General features: G+C 37.0%; 5 protein-coding genes and 1 non-coding gene across 6 annotated transcripts; 2 read left to right on the plus strand and 4 right to left on the minus strand.

Moving 5' to 3' along the window:
- The first annotated feature begins 1,183 nt into the window (after positions 1-1,183).
- LOC133721367 (probable WRKY transcription factor 70) lies at positions 1,184-3,311 on the plus strand. Its single transcript, XM_062147955.1, has 3 exons — positions 1,184-1,665; positions 2,445-2,549; positions 2,667-3,311. Exons 1-3 carry the CDS (start codon positions 1,289-1,291, stop codon positions 3,151-3,153), a joined length of 969 nt encoding a protein of 322 aa, XP_062003939.1. The 5' UTR covers positions 1,184-1,288; the 3' UTR covers positions 3,154-3,311.
- Positions 3,312-10,521: 7,210 nt separating this feature from the next.
- On the minus strand, positions 10,522-12,136 carry LOC133721833 (uncharacterized). Its single transcript, XM_062148574.1, has 2 exons — positions 11,858-12,136; positions 10,522-11,353 (listed from the first exon to the last, which is right to left on the minus strand). Exons 1-2 carry the CDS (start codon positions 12,020-12,022, stop codon positions 10,832-10,834), a joined length of 687 nt encoding a protein of 228 aa, XP_062004558.1. The 5' UTR covers positions 12,023-12,136; the 3' UTR covers positions 10,522-10,831.
- Positions 12,137-12,971: 835 nt separating this feature from the next.
- On the minus strand, positions 12,972-14,038 carry LOC133723913 (uncharacterized). Its single transcript, XM_062150786.1, has 2 exons — positions 13,885-14,038; positions 12,972-13,540 (listed from the first exon to the last, which is right to left on the minus strand). Exons 1-2 carry the CDS (start codon positions 13,888-13,890, stop codon positions 13,031-13,033), a joined length of 516 nt encoding a protein of 171 aa, XP_062006770.1. The 5' UTR covers positions 13,891-14,038; the 3' UTR covers positions 12,972-13,030.
- Positions 14,039-15,452: 1,414 nt separating this feature from the next.
- LOC133721266 (uncharacterized) lies at positions 15,453-18,556 on the plus strand. The gene is made up of 5 exons (XM_062147833.1): positions 15,453-15,771; positions 16,074-17,010; positions 17,400-17,495; positions 17,652-17,788; positions 18,140-18,556. Exons 1-5 carry the CDS (start codon positions 15,518-15,520, stop codon positions 18,288-18,290), a joined length of 1,575 nt encoding a protein of 524 aa, XP_062003817.1. The 5' UTR covers positions 15,453-15,517; the 3' UTR covers positions 18,291-18,556.
- Positions 18,557-18,739: 183 nt separating this feature from the next.
- On the minus strand, positions 18,740-18,811 carry TRNAH-GUG (transfer RNA histidin (anticodon GUG)). Its single transcript has one exon. It is a non-coding gene; the product is annotated as a tRNA-His (tRNA).
- Positions 18,812-20,241: 1,430 nt separating this feature from the next.
- Positions 20,242-21,585, minus strand: LOC133722750 (F-box/kelch-repeat protein At3g06240-like). Its single transcript, XM_062149619.1, has one exon. The coding sequence runs from the start codon at positions 21,583-21,585 to the stop codon at positions 20,242-20,244; it is 1,344 nt and encodes a 447-aa protein (XP_062005603.1).
- Between the last annotated feature and the right edge of the window lie 317 nt (positions 21,586-21,902).

Below are 21,902 nucleotides of genomic sequence, written 5' to 3' on the forward strand. Positions count from 1 at the left end.
CTCAAAAAATTACTTCACACCTCAATTTTAGAATTTTTTTTCGCGTACTATCTAATGGATCGGATTTGCGGAAGCCTATACTTTTATTTGTATATAAGGCCTCCATACACGTTGGGTTGAAAAAGGAGTTCGAAAGCAACAACCATTTAGAAAAACAGAGTTACACAACTTTGCTGTGACTTGTGAGCACTATCCAATGATGCGCCAGCCTTGTTGATGTGAACGGTCATGTCCATTCTGTCTCAATAACACTTTTACAAATTTATCACTTCGCTCTGGCTTTATGTTCATTTGGTATAGTGGTCACAATCGATCACACCTCGAATCTTTCTGCTCCGAGAGCTACTTCTTCTTTCTTAAGTTTGATTCCACATCTCTATAACTTTTTCACTTAATGCATTGGGTGAATATATCATTAATTAGAAACCAAATAGGTTCAAAATGGAACAAATGAAAAATTATTGCAGATTTTGATTTAAAACAAAAAAAAGATCAATGTGGTAAAAAGTTCTTACGAGGGAATAAAGTTTGAATCTCAATCTGAATCTACCTTAAACCGGTCTACTTCATGGGAGTTTATAGTCTCTATTGTATGCGTAGTATCCCGCGATGGATGCCCACACGGTGAGAGTTGAATGATAATTCCGTGGAACAGGGACCTTACAAATGTAACTACCAACAGATTGTCGTCTTATTGAATGCCAAATTACCCAATTGCCTCTAATCACATCACACCCTCTACTTGGGACACATTCTCTATTAGGTTATTATTGTCAACTTGGGGCACCAAGCATTATGATTTGTCTGATTCCGTAGCGATAAGATTATAGTTTAATAAAAGTTAATGTTAGGATAGTATTGATTGCCCAACAACTTGAGATTTAAAAAAACAATTAGATTTTAATTATTCGCTCTAATTAGAATAAACCATATTATTTACAGGGGGAGACATGCCAGGTAGCACCTAGTGGGGTGACGACCGGGCGGTGACATAATTGGCATGACATCATCTCTCCTTGCCGTAGGATGTAGTTCGACGTGGAGGCTCATCTAGCCCTTGGTGTGATACAACCGCGCCAGATTGTGGGGTTAAGATGAATCTTCCCCTGTAGCTTCTAGTCGTCTTCCTTGCCCTGCAATCCCATGACCTCTTTGGTGCCCATATAAAAAGAGGACATCAGGGACTCTTGACTCCATTAATCTAAACCACACACAGAGAGACTCATATACCGTACGACACTTATTTTTCCACATATAAAGACATTGAACACTCGGAAGCTTATCGAAGATGGAGTGGACTTGGCTGGAGAGTGTGTCGTCGAACCGGCAGAGGGTCGTGGAGGAGTTGGTTCAAGGTCGGGAGATGGTGAATCAGCTTCAGAGGTGTCTTAGTGGTGACGTCAGATCGGCGGAGGGTCTTGTTACGAAGATCTTGGGGTCGTTCACAAACACCCTTCGTATCTTGAATGGGAGTGAAGAGGCTAAAGAGGAGCTCATCTCTCAGATTCAAGCCAATAGTCCTACTAGTACTGTTACTGCTGCTGCTGGTGCCGATTCATCGTCTTGGGATGCTCTTGATGATGCTGTTAAGTCCGAGGATTCGAATGAAGAGAGTTACAAGAGTACCGAAACGTTCAAGGATCGCAGAGGTTCATACAAGAGAAGGTAATTAGTAAGAGCAACTCCAACAGCTTCCCTATAATTTATGTATTATAGGAAAACAAAAATCAAAGCTTTAGTTAGCCTCTTTTTCTTTTCCAACTCCAACAGATTCCCTATTTTACAACAATCTCTAAAATCTTCATATTCTTCCATAAAATTTTAGAGTTTGCTGTAAATATAGGGAATTTGGTTTTCTCTTTCCTCACTTTCTCTAAAATAGAGATAGTTATAGAGTATCTGTTGGAGCAAAAGAGGCTTATTTTTCCCTAAAGTAGAGAAAAATCAAAATATAGGGAATCTGTTGGAGTTGCTCTAACAAATCAAATAGTACTAGTTAATTAATTATGTTGCTGATACACATTATTAGAAATTAATTTTTTGGGACCCAAAAAGAAATTAACTTATGTGTTTAACTTGATTGATTGTTCGATTCTAAGGCGTATAATTAAACAGAGTTCAACAATTTTTACTATTTAGTTTTTATTGTCATTTAATTTATTTGAATAGTTGTTGGCTCTTGATTTATGTAACGTTTGTCGTATGTCTCAACAGCTGCTGACAGCAATATAACATTTATTAAGACAAAAAATAAAAAATAGAGCGACCACATCTACTTGCTTTGTTAGCTAGATTATTACAATTTCACATAAAAAACAGAATATACTTGCATAATTCTTTTATTGGGTCACATAAAGGTCTCTTGCTTCTCTCCTTGTTAGCTTTATGTTATAAAGTTCAATTCTACTCTTAATTGTAACTAAATATTAATTGTTAACTTGCAGAAAAACTTCACATTCATGGACCAAAGACACTCTGGATTTAGTGGACGATGGTCATGCATGGAGGAAGTACGGACAAAAGATGATCCTGAATACTAGACATCCAAGGTATACAACTATATATACGAAAATGCTACTGCAATATTTTATTTTATTTTTTGTAATCACAGATTAAATATATCATTTACTCAAACTAAAGCTAATTAAGTTTTACTCTATATGCAGGAACTACTTCAGGTGCACTCATAAGTTTGATCAAGGCTGCAAAGCAACCAAACATGTGCAGAGGATTAAAGATGAACCCCAACTCTTTCGGACCACATACTATGGCAATCACACATGCACTGACTATCTCAGAGCTCCTGAGCTCATCTTAGATTCTTCAAGTTCTCAAGACTCTCCCAAGAATATGATCAGATTCGACAACACCAACAACGACTTCACCCGCAAACAAGAACATCCCTTTTTCTCATCCTTCACATCGATCAAAAATGAGAGCGTCAAGGAAGAAGAGATGATCACACCAAGTAATGATCATGATCATGTGATTCACCACAACCAACAATTGTCGTCGTGTGACTATCTCATGTCGCCTGGTCTAGGAGTGTTTGAGTCGTCCGCATCGACTATCGCATATGATCACGAGGATGTGATTTCTAGGATAATGGTGGGATACTTTGACGATGAAGTAGATTTTCCATATGAATTTTGATGAGCATGCACTTGTATTTTTGTAATTTGTCTTTTAGGAAAAGTCACATTTTCAGTTTCTGTTGAAGTAAAATTAGTTGCTTTCTCAGTGTAAAATATTTTGTAAACACTTGACGGATCATCCAGAAATAGAAGCGACGAATTATTTTTTCTTGTTAAGTAAGGGCTTCTAGCTTAAAGTGAAACTTTTCTCGTCTACTTGGATGATGTCTATTTTTTCTTTTTCCAAAAAAAATTCATGGAGGATAGAATCAGTTGTTGGGGAATTATAATTCATTTGTTCCATTTTCAACAACATAGAATGAAAAATTAGATCTTTTCCAGCTTATATAGTTTTCTTCTTCTTTCTTATCAATGGAGGAGGGGAATTGAACTTGAGACTTTTGACAACATTTTAGTGAAATTAAGTATCTTACTACTAGACTAAATGCCAGTTGATCAACTGGCATCCGTGTGAATATTCATTTTCATTTTATGTATGTCATGACATACATAAAATGAAAATGAATATTCTAAAGTCTGACTTTGGTTCGCATAATGCAAATTAACTAATTAATATATAGTGACGAACACAAAAGGGATGAAGGCTTTCAATTCTGATCCTTTCGATGTGATAATACATTTAGGGTATTCCCAGCATTGCACTTACTAATTAAGAGTGGGAAAGGAAAATTATTTTAATTTCATTTTCAAGCCTCAGACACATGAACTGGCCTTGGTTTTTGTAGGAGCATCTTCTTTGCTGCTTTAACATCAACTATTGTTTATCCGACCGTGTAGGTAGTGTTGAGAATATATACATCCCACATGGGAAAAATGGGACCTTGCCTATGGGTTTATAAGGGTTTGGGCCACTTCATCCATTGCCAATTGGTTTTGGATGTGAACCCCAGATTACTTTATGATGGTATCAGAGCGGGTTATCCACGTGTGCATGCCAAACTGCCACACGGGCTCCACGTCACTCAAAAGTTGTCCACGTATATGGCTTGAAAATTAGGATGCACCTCTCGAGTTCCTATAGTACCTTGCTCTCTCTATCCATCTAACAGTAGTCATCAATTTCAAGCTAATAGTTTTAGACCATAGAGTATGATGTTCTTCTATTGAAGTACATTGTTCAAAAAGTCTTAAAGCTATCCAAAAAGTAACAAGCAATTACATTTTACTCGAATTTTAAAACCTAGGTCTCTTAATAAAAAAAAAAAAAAGAACAATTCTTAAGTTCACCCATAGGGTGAATGAGCATATTCACCCCACTGTCGATTAACATACTTTTACTTAATAAATCTATAATACAACGGTCCGTGTCTTAAATTAGCCTTTAAAGATCATCTCTGTAAAAAAATCAATCAAATCGGAAATCGTTTAATTATCTAATTAAATCAAACAAATAGATGGTTCTAACAACACTTACTACTATTATGATGAGCCGTCCATGTATTTCATAGAAATGAATAACTAAAAGGTCTTCAATTTGATTGATTTTTTACAGAGCTAATTTTTGTATTACGTTATACAACATGAATGATTGGATTAGAAAATTATAAAGTTATTATGCATTAATCGCAAGAGATGAAGAATATGCTCATTCAACCAAGGGTTGAACTTACGAATTGTCCTAAAAATTAATAACTATTGTTAAATTCCGCATTTGAGTTGGACAAAAAATGTCTTTTTGAAATTTTTTCTTATAAACAAATTGAATATTTTTTGAACTACTTAGGGTGCAAATTGTACCTAGCACTTAATTAATATAAGCATACTCTATCAAGTCCTATTTGATCCCAATTCTTTAATTGTAATGTGTTCCTTTTTATATGAACCAGTTGCAAATTTGATGACATGTCGAAACATGATTTAGCACGTCACTCTTAATAGTAATCCCTTTTCATTCGGATAATCCTTAAACAAATGCAACTTGGAGTCTGATTCATCAAACTTATTACACCGAGTAAGAACAAACCAACAGATGGGATTAGGCATCGAAGACTTGTTTTGTATCGCATATATTCGCACGTGTTATATACTTATATATCAATGTGTTGCGACGTTTTAATATGCCTGCAGCTTTACAGACATACATATAAATATAAGTTTTTTTCCTTTGGCCTGTAATGGACGTCTTATACACTTTGTGTAAGTTAAAAACATGTCAAAGCAACCGATTTTGATTAATTCATTGGACCAAACGTATGATGGAATCATTGTAGTGGACAAAAAAATAAGTTCAAGTTGCCTTACTTGAACATGAATGAATTAATTAAATAAAAGCAAGTTGGCCAGATTTAGAAATGTTCACGTTCAATCCAAGTTGCCATTACTTTCCTTATTAGGATGAAATAACGTCGTTAAATCCGGTACAAAAAAAAATCATTCTATGATTCGAATATGTACCGAACAAAATTAGAATATGGAATTCACCGGAGTTTGGTAGAAACTCCCAGTCGGAAATCAAATCTCTCAAATAATAGCAGCTCCTATAATCAGTGAAATTGTATTCGCTATGGCCTATGCGACAGAGAGCACAGGTCGATATTGCATTGGTTCAAATTAATTAATTAGGGATCTCTAATTAAGGGAATTATGAACTCAATAAAGCTGGCTCCATAGGATTCTATTCGATCCGTTCACAAGAAAGATATTGTATCTGGTCCAAGTAATAAGACAAATTGCCATATCCATTGAATGTTTGAAATTACATTCTAAAAATAAAATAAAAATATTTTAAATTCTTTCAATCGTACTCAACTCTCTATATTTTTCAAAATCACTGCAAGTGGCCTAGTGGTTCTTGCTTAGTTGGGTGTGCTCCCCAACCTAGGTTCGAACTCCGAAGCTGTCAAAGTGGCCAGACACTGTGCTGCAATACACAGTTGGAGCATTTCACATACCCCGAAGGGGTTTATCTTGGGCCTAGGAAGCTTTTGGGTTCCCCTTGATAAAGTAAAAAAAAAAAAAAAAAAACTCTATATTTTTCAGATACGTGATCGATATTGTTTGATTGACATTCTATCACTTACCGACTATCTTTTTTTAGTGCTAGAAGATGCTAAATTTATTAATATCGATCATCGTTAGTACATTGGATATAAGTACGATTGAGAGTGAATGTACGACTTACCAACAGCTTAAACATGACACCAAGAAACAAACCACATTCATGACACCTAGATGGTCTGCCTAAAACATTAATTGAAAAAACCATACTTATTGCTGACAAGAAGAAGTGAGAAATGGTCTTTCACTTCTTGAAGTGAAATCCATCCACTATGGAAACAGACGCCATGACCAAACAAGTATGAAAAAAAATTGGGCAACGGTTAAATAAATTTCAAAAGTTTGAAGTTCAGTCCGTCATAATCGATGAGAAAAGTAAAATCGAAAATGAAAATTCATGTAAACCACCACAATTAACACGTCAAATAAAAAATTATCACCTTTTAATAAATAAGAAATTATCAAGTGGAAAGGTTAGTTGGAAAGTTTGGAGCCAAAGAAAGAGAATGGGCGAAGAATAGAAAAAATTAAGAGGATAAGGACTTAAGGAGACACGAAGGTTTCATAGTCATAGAATATTGACGTCTTGGGCTCTTGGCACATTCTATGGTCTAGCTAAGTATATATACGTATCCATCTACCGTATTCAATCAATTTTGAAGGTACGACATGCAGCTATGGTCTACAATGTCTAAGACAGTCAAGCCTAAACATAATACATATACTACAACCAAGCGTCTTTATAAGGTATTCTCGTTTTTCTTGTACATTTTGGCATTTTGCCTCCCAATACTTACTAACCTATGTAGAATGACTCCTTATGTATAAAATTAATACGGAAATCTAGAGGACACAAATAATTATGTGAAAGCCCGAAAATATTCTACTACTACTTGTGTCATTTCATCACTTAACGGTGAACATAATCGATAAATATTTTTGTATTAATATTTGCTGATGTTATAATCTAAATCCAAAATTTTCTTAAATTTAGAGTTCTGAATTTTCCACCAAACGTTGAAATTGGAAACCTTTGTTGAAGGAGAACAACACAAATGAAATTGAAAAACCATGTAACCCACGTAGTATATCTAATCTTTATAGAAAACTATGTTTTTTTTTTTTTTTCCTAAGGAAATTGTGATTAACTTAAAGTGACCGGAATGGCTCATTGCATAGTTGCATACTGGTAGCCAAGAATAGAAAAGACTCGAAAGAGAGTGTTGGGGGAAGAATGAAACACTAATATTTGTCTTGGTAGATTTTGTGGTCTAGAATATGAATGGTACGACCGTACGACATATACATAATGGTAAATGGTCTACAATGTGTGTGTGCGTGTGTATCCCTTTCCATCTTGAATTTTCTTTGTGACTTTCAGTGAGTAAAAGACGTGTGGAACTGACCTCTCAACATCAAACCAGCAATCATATTCTCAAAAAAAAAAAAAAAAAACCAGCAATCATAGACTCAGAAATTTAAGAGAGGGGCGGGAAAGTTGTTCCCACTGGTGTGAATGCGAATGGGCCAATTTACAGGGACGAGATCATATTTAATCCTAATCGTCCTTGTCAAACCCTCGTGCCAGTGAGTAGTAATTAAGGTAGACCAGGGAAGGATGAGAGGACCCATTGCCTTATTGCTTCTGGGCAAAACTGATGGGAAATCCAGTAGTCCAAGTTCCATGCATCCTTCGTAAAAGCTAGGGTTAGGGTTAGGGTTAGGGTCTGTGGCTTTCTCTTAAATTTTGGGTTCGTCGTTTTGATAGTATCTGCTTGTGTGAAAGTGACTGGTGGAGTGGAGTCGTCCAGTAATTTGGTAGTGTTGGTCTACGTACAACAACCTTGTTTAGCTAGGATGACCAGACTCCCAAGTCTGTTGATTGAATCTTTTTCTTTTATAATCCTTTTATTATATGCAAATGGTGTCTAGGGTTTATTTTGTGACGGTGTCTGCCAGAGTGTGGAAGTTTGAACCGCGAGCTTGCTTAGGTTTGGGCTATGACCCACAAATGTTTGGGCTTGAAGATTTTGGGTCCATTCTAGGTATTAGGACCTTTTGAATATGGCGGGATGCAGGTGGTTTTCGTATGGACATTACTTCGCTAACCAGCGTTGGTTAGCAAGTGCTGACCACAACCACTAACACATTGACACGTGTCCATTAAAAAAAAAAGCTATTGAATTACCAGACAAGAAGAGATCCATCCAAATCCAGAAATCCCTTTCTCTTCCAAATTGGGTTGCCTTCTGCATTCTTCAGTAAAATTCATAGGGATTTGAAGCGATGGGTATTGATTTCGAATATGAGTACTGGATTTCTTCAGTACCCATACGAATTCGACGATGGGTACTAGATTTCAATTACTTTTGTTCGGTTTACGGTACGATTCAACTCTAAACCCGACGAAGATGGAGCAAGAAGCAGCGGCCATATGGTAGCAAGATGAAGGTGCTAGATTTCAGTTACTTTTCTTCCTTCTTTCTTTGCTTCCACCACTATGTCCACAATCTTCCATTCTTTCAGAAACATGAAGGTCGGCCATACACCAATGGCCATATAGGCATATATATGGCCATATGGGTAGCAAGATTAGGAATAACAATGAAAATCTGTCAAAATAAACAAAGCAGGACATTGAGATTAACCAAGTAGAACAACAATTTGCAGAGCCTTTGACTAGCACTGGTAGTGCTTATACAATCTGCTAAATTTTACAACTTCATATTCTTGAGCAACTACTCCAGGCATAAGTTTCAAAATACACATTTCTATGAAAAGTAATAAGAATATCATATGAATCGGGTTTGCAGTTGAAGAATATTGCAGAAGGATTTACAGTTTGGAAGGAAAAGGGATATTTGGAGAAGATTTTTGACATTACTAGAACTCTTCTTCTCCATCTGGTATTTGAGTATTTCAATAGCATTAAAAAACAAAAAAATTTAACGAACACGTGTCGATCTGTTAATGGCTGTGGTCAGCACTTGCTAACCAACGCTGGTTAGCGAAGTAATGTCCTTTTCATATTAGTTTCATATATTTAGTTTATGAGACTTGGAATAGAGAACTCAAGCTATTCTCGAGTATTGATGTCAAATATTAGAAATTATTTTATGCACTGACGGTTTAAATGACTCAATACTTATAAAATGATCTCAAACCCTTTATATAAAATTTTTAAATAACCAAAGAGTGTATTTTATGTAATCCAATCATTCATTCATGTTGGTGCAAGTACATGTAGGTGCTTTGAATCCTCCCCCGTCAAATACTTACTATCGGTCTATGAGTAAGTTTATCGTCATTCTATAATTAAATTACTTTACTATGCACTTCAATTAGTATGTTGGTCTGCAATAGTGTTTCATTTAGGGGAGTGAAATTTGCACTCCCTTTTTTGCAAACCACACTCCTTTCTTCAATTTTATTATGCAAAATTTCCTTTTTGCCCTCATGTTCTCATCTTCGATCCTCATTTGTTTTCTCCCTCCCTCTCATCTTCTGACCCTTCTCTCTGGGCCTATTACAATTAGTCACTAAGATTAACAACTAAGAAAATTTTGTCTTGAATAGAACAAATGATTATGGAGGAGAAATCAAGAACGTATTAATGAATGATGATCATGGGTTTGTATTTCTATTTGAGTTCTTTTGGTAGGCATGGTTTTCCCCTTTCTGTCGCTAAATCTATATGTATCTCAAGCTGCAAGTCTCATGAGTTAAATGGATTCTCTTATCTTTTATTGCAGCTTTTATGAAATATTTTCATTGTCAAAGAATAACAAACAGAAGAAGAAAAAAGTTTCTAAATCTAATGCTCCTTCCTTTATCTGTTTTACATCCTCTTGTCTCCTGGGTATGAATAAAGCACTAGATGAGTTTGAGAATTAGATTTGAATGACTAAATGAAGGAAATTTATCTTGGTTCAAGTAAAACCCCTTTCATTGTTTTATACTCTTCATGAAAAGTCTTGTGTATTGTGGCTTCAAGAAATTTCTGCAAAGAGGGGGGAGATCGAGAACCAGCTTTGGAGGAGAGGGAGTGGTCAGAGGGGTAATTGTGGAAATCAAAAAGTTAAAATGAAAGTGGGAGTGCGGTTTATAAAAAGGGAATTTCACTCCCCCTTCATTTATGTGTCATTCAGTGGAGTGTTGAATATCTTTCTTTTCTTCGTGAACATGACATACGATACTATTTTAATTGTGCTTAATTAGACCTAGCTCGCAAGAATTTTCTTCACATGGATGTCAATTCGTTTCGTCGACTCAGATATACATATCAGCTACTGATCACCGATCATTATGTGTAATATTGATTTTCTTATTTTTCTCACAAAATCCTTCTAATTCACGTATTACAAAAAAAAAAATGTTGGGGAGAGGAGGGGGATGGTGTTCTAATTGAGGTTTTTTTTTTTGTTTTTTGGCGAAAGGAATGTATTAAACGAAACGGAACAACAGAGGAAAGAAAAACTACAAAGCAGAGCAACTCCCTGCACGGCCAGGCTAGAAAAACTAAGGAGGGCAGGGTAGCCCAATTCTTTGAACAACTATTTGTCCATCTCACAAAACGGATGCAACTGAACACACCTAAGTTATTGTCTAGCTAGTTGACTGTTGTTGCTCAATTATTTCATTATTTGCTATTGACAAACGACTTGCTGGCCTTATTGTCCTCAACTGATACTTTGCTTATTGCTTTTTGCTAACTTTCCAGCAAAATCAAGCCCATACAGCCCCCAAACCAATGCCATCGACGACAAACAAGCCGGTATCGGCCCAAGCATCCATAACAGCACCGGAAAAGTGATGCACAACATTCTGTTGCTAATAAGAGCCAAAACAAACCCTTTCTCAAATATGCTTTGTGTGTGTTCTGAAGACGAGGACGAGAACTCGTGATCACCGGAGGCATTAATCAGGAAATTGGCATCAATCAAGAATGCAATTGCCATAGAACTGCAGAGGAAGCTAATTGACAATGCCAGTGCTGCTGAGCCATACTTCAGAGCAAATATCCTAGGGGATTGTGACCCGAATATCACACTGCTGAAGATATGTGTTGCACTATAGGCGTTGTTGATTAGAGCAGCTAATGAAACTACAACAAGAATTGTTATAACAGCTGTGAGTGTGGCTCCCATTAGAGTGTTTCTCAAGCTTTGGACAGCCAACATACCCATCTTATCTTCATCACCCTGCACGGTAAAATTCATATGTACTAAAAATTGACCACTACTAGAAAAAAGCGGAAAACTTGTCTATGAATGAGTTAAATGTATATCAAGTTAGCACTCCGATCAGGTGTGCAGTTGAGTCTACACAGAGATCGATAGATACCTCTAGTAATCACCAAAAGGCTCGGATACAGGACAGTTGAGGTGTGTCTACGCAATTTCCCAAGACAAATTTCTAAGAAGGCATAAGAGCTTCACATTCAATGTGTTATAGGTTAAGGGTAAAACATATTGTTTGTAGAATATCACAATTAAAGTGACTTGTTGTACAAAATGTGAAGTAAAAGGGAGATATGCTGAAATTATGTATGACACTGTGCGAGAATGCGCCTCATAATCTCAATCTTACTCTTTGAATGAGCATCTTTTAATCCACTACCTTCTTGTACCAATGGTACCATGTTATAACCAGTAGCAAATCTACAAGCTAACAATGATATGTATTTCGGATTGAGTTTAGCTTACCCCTTTGATATCTAGAAACCATGCTCTCCTCTTCAATATGTTGATTCCAATGGTAGTATGAGAGGGTTTGTTCTTGAGGCTATGCCAGAGATAAGCATGGTAACCCACCGTAAGGAAGAGACTAATAGGGACCAATATGGTGTCTATATAAACAATCACCGCCATCTTAGTTTGAGATCAGAATCGGAGAGATGGTTCCGTAGACAGAGGAACCCTATTTATGGTCAACAGGTAATGGTAGTGGAGTGTACGTCACAAGCAAATGCGGTTTCATTTATGTATTGCAATTGGTGGGTAGAGTTGTGGAATGCATATAATGGACATTAAAGATTAAAGTGGGGTTTGGAGGAATATGCAAAAGCTTTAGCGTTGGCTTCGGTGGTCTATCCACTGAATTCTAATTGGACAATTCCATCAGTCAATTGCTTAAGTACTAGACTACTGGTGCAAGGTGGCGTTTCAAAGTTTTGATTCAACTTTGCCAGGAAATTCGTATTCTTTCAGCGTCATAAAGGCACGGTCATATTTTTGTGCCTACTTTTAATTGGCCTCCTAGCTTAGGGTTAAACCTAACAAGAACAAATGTGCACTAATTGATACGATGGCCAATTTTATAAGTTATTGGGGGTGATGTGTCCCTACACAAGCCCATAATCAAAATGAAATTAGCCACATATATGTTGATAATTTAGTATCGATGATATTTTAAGATAAAATTCCACGCATGTCCCGTGGTTTACGAAGTTAATTAACTTGCTCAACTTCCTTTTCCAAATTTTGGACTTTTGCTTGATATGATGGTTGGTAGTTTGGTACTGCTTTATCTTATGAATATTGTGGCTGTCAATGCTATTAACACCTATGATGTTATAGTTTTGGAACATGGTACGTTTTACGACCCGATGAATTCAAATTATAATATTCCTTTTTGCATTTTTGTATAAACTCTAAACTATCAAGAAATGAATGAACCAACAATATTGTATTTTAAGTCAACAGTACTCTTGCTCTCATGCTCCAACCTACACATCGAGAGACAAACATAGTGATAAAGACAATGAAATTAGGTGATAATCTAAGGTTTCAAACCCAGACTCTCTTGCAAATAATATCATAAGAAGAATGTTGTTTGAATTATTCCCAAGAAGTTGGCCCAACAATATAGCATCTATATCAGCTGAGACTTTGCCTGTTACTTTGGGTGAATTTGCCAACAAAATCAAGCTCTTTAAGCCACCAAACCAAGGCCAGGGATGACAAGGCCACTGGCACTGGACCAAACAACCACAACAACAAAGGAAAGGAGATAAAAAGCAACCTTTCGCCAATTTGAGCCAACATGTAACCTCGTTCAAATAGGAGTAGTGTTATTCCTGAAGATGAGAACTCGGCAGAAGTGTTTAGTAGAAAAATGGCATCGATCATAAATCCAGTGGCCATGGAGCTGCATAATGAGCTGAACAGCAAGACGAAATAGGCCAAGCCATACTTTAGAGTAAAGATCCTCCCCGACTGCAAGCCGAAAAATGCTGTTTTAACAAAGAGGTGGCTTGCATTGTAAGCATTGTTCGTCAGAGCTGCCAAAGCCAAGCTGAAGGCAATTGCTATTGAAGCTGTGATTATTGCCACCATTTGAGTGTTTCTCAAGTTTTGGACTGCCAACATAGACTTTCTACCATCACCCTGCGGGACGAGAATATTCATACCATAACAGTTAATTAGCTAGGTTGATGAGCAATATTTAAAGAAATGGATCAATACTCCAAAGTGATGTACTCTTGCTAGATATCGAACGTGTTATGTTGTTAAACGTGTTATTAATCTAAGCTATACATATATAACTACTGGCTCAAATTGACAATCCAGCAATGTATCATTTTCTTGATATGAAAGATTATTTTTCTAGAAGACAAGATTTCCATTATTCTATAGAAAGTACAAAAGCTTTCGAGTAGCAAGGATGCATGATGAAAGCTAAGGACCTGGAAGCTCATATTCATGTACGATTATCAGGAACTTGTACTTACCTGCATAATCTCTAGAAACCATAATCTTCTTCTGACTGACTCAATTCCGATGGTCGTGTGAGAGGGTTTGGTCTTGAAGATACACCATAAATATGCATGGTAAGCTATTAGAACGAAGAGGCTCAAGGGAACTAGAATGGTGTCTAAAGTAAAAGTTCCCATTCCATCTTAATTCCTTCAGCGCATTAGAGGCATATATATACTTAATTATGTAACGTGAAAGTGGGCACTCAATGTTTTGGTGGCCAAATAATGTATTAATTGTGGAATAGTGTGTGATGGACATTATAGATTTTTGTGGATGGGGATTGATTAGTGTTCGAAACTCACAAGTAGTTGTTCACTAATATAGAAGGAACATTGATCGGCCATAACTACTTAAGATGGCTAGATTCCCACTAAACCAAAAATGGTTAAAGCTAGAATGTTGGTGGTCTAAGACTTTAGTTAGGTACTTACCAAAAGATAAGTAAGACTGTAATTAGGTACGTAATGATATTCAAATGGGGATATAGCTAGCTTATGCCATACTTTGTTTTTGGCCATTCAAGTAGGAGAAAGATATTCATATTTCGAGTGTTAATTTACATGAAGTATGTCAATGGGGCACAACTACTGACTTTTTGCAATATGAAATATTATCTCCAAAAAAATATATATGTTATATACTTTCTTACCGCACTTCATCTCCCCATCTCATCATCCCCACTATATTTCTCAAAAAACATAGAATATCGGTGAAAGCAAACCTGTATCTTAGACGTTCCGAGTATGAGGAAAACATTCATGTCCTTGTGTTCCATTTGCTCTCACTTAAAATGATTTAAAAAGCAGTGGTATGAATATGAGGTTTAATGTAATTTTTTTGACTTTTTTTTTCCCCAACAAAGTAGTCAATTATTAGTAAGTCCTATAGAGAAGTTTTTTTTTTTAATACGAAAGGATTATAATTAAATTTGGAAGCCTCTAGGGCATCCACTGTTTACAGTGTCAAATAATAAGGCTCTTGAGGCCTCAGGAGGGACTCTATTGGTCCAAGTAGAAGTCATTACATCAGTATGCCCCAAATTTGCTATAGCATCTGCTACAAAATTTGCTTCCCTATAAACGCGTTTGAAGCATACCGAACTAAAGCAAGTAGTTAAAGCGTGAATATCATTAAGAATTTTCAGCAGCCTCCAAGGGGGGTGAATGCGTTTGTTGACTGCGTCAATGACTAACTTAGAGTCTCCTTCAACTTCAATTGTTGTGTACCCTTGGTCTCGAGCACAAAGTAGTCCATCTCTTAGAGCAATGGCCTCCATTACCGGTACAGTAGTGGAACCACCATGTTTTGTAGCTGCAATCAGGGGGTTGCCAAGTCCTATAGAGAAGTTTTTTTTTTTGAATAAAGCATAATCTCCAATGATGTCTTTCAAGCCCAACACCGACAAACATATAATAAAGCCATGGGAAGGGAAGCCCAAATCCGAAACCCAGCCGAGAGAGCCTTGGAATTCGGAAAGGAGTCAACGGCGTCGTTTGGACCATGGGAACTAAGGTGCGGTGTCGTTTTTCTGTTGGTTGCCTCGGTTTCCTCTTCACTTTACCATCACTCCTCTGCTGAGAAGAATTGTCAGAGCAAGAGAGAGAGATGGAACGAGGCAGATGGTTTTGGGGAGAAAAGGGGTCAGCTTTAGGGTTGTTCATAGTTGGGCTTATTTTGATCATCAACGGCTGTAATGCTTCCATCCACGAGTACAGAAACGAAGCCTTTACTCCTCAGTCAAACGCCTTCTTCTTCCATGGAGGCAGCGAAGGTCTCTACGCTTCTAAGGTCGTCGATTCCTCTTCTTCTTCTTCTTCTTCTTCTTCAGATACTCACGTCAAGGGCAAGTCCTTCATCAGGTCATTTGATTTCACTAATTATTACCCCTCTTCATTTCAACAATCCATTTTTGACTTGACTTGATTTGTTTGTGTTGCTTGGTGAATTGGTAGGTTAGCTATAGAAATTGAAATTGAAATTGATTCAGGATTAGTGAATTTTGATCTGTTTAGTTAGAAATCGTAAGAATTATATCACCAAAACCCTCGATTTGTAGTCACCTAGGTAGATGGATTTGGAACTTTTGATCTCAAGTTATAGATTTGATGGTTTAGATTTGAAGTTATAGCCGGTGCCGCCGGCCTGACTAATGGAATTTCAGGTTTGAGAGTGTTACTTTTGTGAGGACAAAGGAGTCTGCGAATAAGCAGAATGAAATGCAGCAGAGTACTGGTTTGGTGGAAGCTATAATTCTTGAGGTCAAGGACAGGGCTAGGATTGGGGCTTCATTCCTGAAATCGAATCTGATATGCTGCACCAGGAATCTTTCTGAGGATGGACAATGCATGGCGGCGGGGGAGGTTGTTATCCACAAAAATCCAGACAATCCCGAGTGGCCTAGGCGCATCCAAACTTTCTTTAATGGAAAGAACGAAGAGGCTAAAATGAAGTCTGAGACGGTTGAGATAAAAAGTTCTGGAATGTACTACCTGTATTTTATGTTTTGTAATCCGGAACTCAAGGGCACGCTGATTAAAGGAAGGACTGATTGGAGAAATCCATATGGTTATTTGCCGGGGAAGATGTCTCCTTTGATGACATTCTATGGCTTAATGTCTTTAGCTTACCTTGTGCTTGGCCTTGCCTGGTTTCTGAGGTTTGTTCAGTTTTGGAAGGATATCATACAATTGCACTACCACATCACAGCGGTGATTGCTCTTGGAATGTGTGAAATGGCTGTCTGGTACTTTGAGTACGTCAATTTCAATTCGACTGGAACCAGACCTATGGGCATTACGCTGTGGGCGGTAACCTTTAGATCTGTCAAGAAGACACTCTCTCGTCTTCTTCTGTTAGTAGTTTCAATGGGCTTTGGTGTGGTGAAGCCTACACTTGGTGGTATAACCCCAAAAGTATTTCTGCTTGGCGTGGTATATTTTATGGCATCAGAAGCACTCGAGCTTATTGAAAATTTGGGGAATATCAATGATTTTTCTGGAAAAGCAAAGTTACTTTTGGTCTTACCAGTTGCCTTCTTAGATTCGTGCTTTATTCTGTGGATTTTCTCTTCGTTATCAAAAACTTTGGAGAAACTTCAGGTACAATAATGCACCGTTTGCATTTTCCCAGTTTCCTTTTCTTCTATTACAACTTCAGCATATGAACACTTTTATTTTTTGCATCTTCTGTTTCATGCAACAAAATGGTATCCATTGAATTGGTATCTATGTTATTAATATAGGTTTGTTTAGCTATGCATGTACACTGTCTGTGTGGAAACCATGTGCTTTTACTGAATGAAGTGTGCTTTAGTTCCATGCGATTTTAATCTTTTGCTGGGGTTAAGTGGGATTGCAATCCAGGAGTATGCAGTCAAAATGCCTAGTTATATTGTTATATATTACCACATAGGATAATATAGGGTTCTTGAATGACAATTTATATTTGTGACCTATTCTTCACCGTCTTCCATTTAATTTGGACGCAGATCAGGAGAAACATGGCTAAGTTGGAGCTATATCGAAAATTTACCAACTCTCTCGCAGTGTCTGTGCTTCTGTCAGTGGCCTGGATTGGCTTTGAGGTATTATTACTGATCATAAAATCATATATTCTGTGAATTAACAATTCCATCTGGTGCAATCGAATATACTGTAACTGGAGTGTGTAGTTCCTTGATTCGTCTGCTTATTTCAAGTAAACTTAACCACTAGATCTGCTCTGATTTTTGTTGATTCAGCTATATTTCAATGCAACCGATCCATTGAGTGAGTTTTGGCAAATCGCCTGGGTTATTCCTGCATTTTGGACTCTGCTTGCCTACGCTCTCTTGGCAGTGATATGTGTACTCTGGGCTCCATCAAGTAACCCAACTAGGTATTTTCTTTGACATTGCGATTTTACATTTTCCTTATCTTGTTTACATAATAATAGTAATATCTATGTACTTATCAAAGAGATATACATGGATGTATTTGATGAATGCTTCCATTTGTTTGGCTTGACTGGCATAAAGTCTGATGATGTCATCTTAAAATTAGTAGAAAGAAGAGGTCTGTTGTTTCTCTATTATCTTGTGCATTGAGTGGTATCTTTAACGGAAAATTTGCATCATGAGTGCATTGATATTGTTTTATTCGATGCATGGAGTTATCTGACTTTTAACTTTTCTTACATTTCCTTGGCACCACAGCCTGATAGTATAATATTTTGGTCTGGAACTTGCAGATATGCATACTCAGAGGAGACGGGAGATGACTTTGATGAGGAGGGCGTCTCGTTAACAAGTGGTGCTTTGAAGGTGAGTGGAGATACAGCAGCTATGCGAGAATTTAACAATGGGCTTGCAGAAGATCTGGAGGAGGATAAGCGAGAATAGAGATGTAATCTTGCCCCGTAGAAAATTTACCATAATGAAGCTTCAATGACATATCCTGGGTGTGCTGTTGCTGTAAATCTTGATACACAATCCATGTTGTATTATGTAGAGAGAGATTAGGTGAATAGTTATGGTACAAACATATATGAAGACAGGAACTTACAAGTAAATTTTACAGCTGTATCGTAATTGTCTGATCACCTTCAGTTCAGGCAACGGAACGAAGATATTCTAGTTCATGATTATCCATTTACATTTTCTGCTTCCGTGCATGGTGCATACTTTCTAGTTTCTAGGTCGCTTGCATCTTCTATGATATACATGCTCTTAGAAATTGAAAAACTATTGCCCAGATAAAAAATAATATTATAATAACAAATAAAAATTAGAAAGTGAAAAATTATTGCCCAGAAGTATAAAGAAATAAAGAAACAAAAATAAAATACTTGTGTGGCTGCTGGGATTCGAGCCCAGGTCTCCACGGCCACAACGTGGAATTCTTACCACTAAACTACAGCCACAAGATGTTAAGTGTGCTATAAAATTCAAATAAATAGGTTAAAAAAACATTTTTTCTTATCAAAGTAACACTTCCCTTCTATTCCTCAAAATAAAATAAAACACTTCCCTTCTATATACATCAAATCAAAGTAATGTGATTAAGAGTGGAGTAAATGTGTGAATTTTGTTTAAAAGTAGAGTACATGAGAATCACGTCTGAAACGGAATAAAGTGAGGTGGTTGGTGTTTATAACTGGTTATGGTAGAGAATCCGAAACCGGGAATAACTTGGTGCGCAAGCTTTTACAGCTCAATTAGCAAAATAGTCCTAGTTTACATAGAAGTTCATTTCATTGCTTGCTTTATTAGTAGGGACTAGGGAGAGCATTCTACCAGAACTCAACACAGAGTCAAACGTAGCTTCGGAGATCTTGGTCTGCGTGCTACAAGAATTTGCTTCACCCATTCAGGTACATCATCATACGACTCTCTTTTATTCTTTGTGATGAACCCCATTTCAACTTCTCATCGTTTGTGTTTCGAAAGCGTTTTTCAAGAAACAGGGGTTTTCCGAAACGGATTTTGATTGTTGGGATTTTGTTGATCTTACGTAGCTAATAGTTGAAAGAAGAACATGGCTCATGACCATGATCATCACCATGGAGAAAACCCTTATGATGATCCCTTGTTGTGGTATTGCTGCTGCCCTTGTAATTTAGTATCTTCGATATTCAGAGGAATTGGGAGGTGCATCTTCGTGGCTTGTTTCCCTATTATGCAGTGTTTTGGATTGGAAAACTATGCTCACCGCATGCACAATTACGGCCACAGGCATTACCACTATACTCCGTGACATCGACGTCCCAGACAAGATTTCAATGTTTTGATCAAGCCCAGCATGAAGAGCCTTTGGAAATTAATTTTTGACTTTTGTTGAGGTAAAGTAATTGAACACTTGGCTCTAAGAAATTAAGCTAAGACTATCTGAAGGTTGTGCGCTTGAATGTGCTGATCCTATTTTCTGTAATTCTGTTTCCCTTGTTCTTTCCTCAAATCAAACAGAACACATAAATTGGAAACCATTTTCTCAATCAAAGCTGTGTATCAGTGATCTTGATTCTCGTACAATAGCAAAAATAAACTTTTTGTTTGGATCATATATAATCATTTTCATACAAACCGCCTTATCATTTCTCGTCGTCTAATTTGGTACCTACAACTCAAAAAGGAGCCTAGAGTTGATGAATATTCAAAAGTGGAATTCGTTGGATAAATTAACAAATAATATCCACGCACCTTTCACAATGACTTGTAAATTTTTCTCATTTAATTAGTTTTTCTATTTAACAAATTATATAAAATTGTGTACTCCAAGTCAAGAAAATAGATACAATCGGTTGTCTGCGTTTTTAAGTTCTCGATAGTATCACTTTTGATGAATATATACACATCAAACTGGAATTTCTTGTCCAAGTCTCCATAATTGTTGTTTTCCCCTTTTGATCTTCTTAGCACCAACAAAACATAGCCCTAATTTTTGTAAGAAGCTAGATTGCATTCGATACGTTTCTACTCCCGGTTCTAGTCTAACCAATTGGCCATAATCTTTTAAAGAAATGAAGCTCCCAGTATAGCCGACGATCTTCATAGGGCTCAAAGAACTTCCACATGTGAATATTGTATGCAGTGTTATGTGTTCCATGGAAGTACGTCCTAGATCCAAAAAAGATGACTCTCGGCCTAGTTTATCCATAAAGATTATACCGTGCTCCCATTCACCACAGCTATGACTATATAATAGTTTAGACAACTGCCCATGTTCTAAAAACATACGGATATCCATGGAGTAATCTAGTGCCCAATCTTTGGTATCATAATTGTTCAACACCCATATGTTAATATACAAATCCGATGAAACATATGCAATGGCGATAGATCCTCCGAAAGTAAGCAAGTGCATAAAAGGCACATCAACCAAAGATACTGAGGTAGGATGGGGAGTCCAATAAAATTCATCTTTCTTGAAGTCGAAAGAAATTATCCGCAGTCCTTTGGTATCATCTCTTCCTTGTAATGAGAGATCAATCAACCAATGCATATCTCCATATGCACATATCTTCTTTTCACTTAAATTACAAGGAGGCTGAGAGGCTATCTTTTTCCATGAGTTTGTCCCTAATACAAGAACGTGAGTCTCTAAGCATCCTTCAATAGTTGAGGAGACACAAACAATCTTGTGGCTGTTGGTTAATTTATCGAATCCCATACCATACGAACAGCAAAAGTTCTTTTGAACTGGAAAATTGATTGTTGGGAGCTTTAGAACTTCTCCCCGAAGAGGATTGCACAAGAAGCATGACTGTCCTTCAGACTCTTCCTTGTAGAAAAACAAGTCGTGGTAACAAAATTCTAAACAGTATTTCAGTATGTAAGGTTTTGAAGGGGGCAAAATCCTCGAGACAATTGCATTATTCTTGGTTTCTGCTCTCAAGGCTTCGCCATTGTATTTCAGTGACTGCATGTCTATGTAACCCAAAGGTGCAATTCCGGTAACAAGCATTAGCCGAGGAACTTCACCAGCAACATTTGTACTAGTAAGTAAGCGTGTGTGTGCTGTAACGAAGAGAGGATCGTCGATTCTATCCAACAAGGTCTTAGAGACACATCGAAGGCAACAAAGTGTTTTTAGTGGCAATTTGAGAAGGATGTCTATGATGATATCACTGGGTAAATCAAACAAGTTTGTTTTCTTTTTGCATCTGAAGAACTTCCTCATTACCTCTGTCCACGCCATCTTTCAATACTCCTACTGATGAATCAACAAATCACAGTAACACCGCAGTTCCCTTTTATGAGTTACATGCTCTTCTCTTCAATAAATCAGTAACGCTACTTTTTATTCATTGAGTTGGGAGTGAAGGAACATCTATATGTATAAAGGAAGAGAAATTAGTTTTCTGTGTGGAGATGGAAAGGTAGAAAAATCCAGTTGGACTTTGGAGTTTCTATCCCGTAGGGACTAGGAAAGATATAATTGCTAGCATGGAGCACGGATTAAATGTTTTTCCTCTCAAGCCTATGATTTGATAACATCCTTCAAGTGTTCTTAAT

Source organism: Rosa rugosa, chromosome 7 (genome assembly GCF_958449725.1).
Source record: "Rosa rugosa chromosome 7, drRosRugo1.1, whole genome shotgun sequence".
Classification (NCBI taxonomy): Eukaryota; Viridiplantae; Streptophyta; class Magnoliopsida; order Rosales; family Rosaceae; genus Rosa; species Rosa rugosa.

Coding starts and splice junctions, on each gene's coding strand:
- LOC133721367 (XM_062147955.1), top strand. CDS start 1,289: ATGGAGTGGACTTGGCTGGAGAGTGTGTCGTCGAACCGGCAGAGGGTC. Junction 1,666..2,444: donor AGAGGTTCATACAAGAGAAG/GTAATTAGTAAG, acceptor GTTAACTTGCAG/AAAAACTTCACATTCATGGA. Junction 2,550..2,666: donor CTGAATACTAGACATCCAAG/GTATACAACTAT, acceptor CTCTATATGCAG/GAACTACTTCAGGTGCACTC.
- LOC133721833 (XM_062148574.1), bottom strand. CDS start 12,022: ATGGCGGTGATTGTTTATATAGACACCATATTGGTCCCTATTAGTCTC. Junction 11,354..11,857: donor GGTTTCTAGATATCAAAGGG/GTAAGCTAAACT, acceptor TTTACCGTGCAG/GGTGATGAAGATAAGATGGG.
- LOC133721266 (XM_062147833.1), top strand. CDS start 15,518: ATGGAACGAGGCAGATGGTTTTGGGGAGAAAAGGGGTCAGCTTTAGGG. Junction 17,011..17,399: donor AAACTTTGGAGAAACTTCAG/GTACAATAATGC, acceptor ATTTGGACGCAG/ATCAGGAGAAACATGGCTAA. Junction 17,789..18,139: donor CCATCAAGTAACCCAACTAG/GTATTTTCTTTG, acceptor TGGAACTTGCAG/ATATGCATACTCAGAGGAGA.
- LOC133722750 (XM_062149619.1), bottom strand. CDS start 21,585: ATGGCGTGGACAGAGGTAATGAGGAAGTTCTTCAGATGCAAAAAGAAA.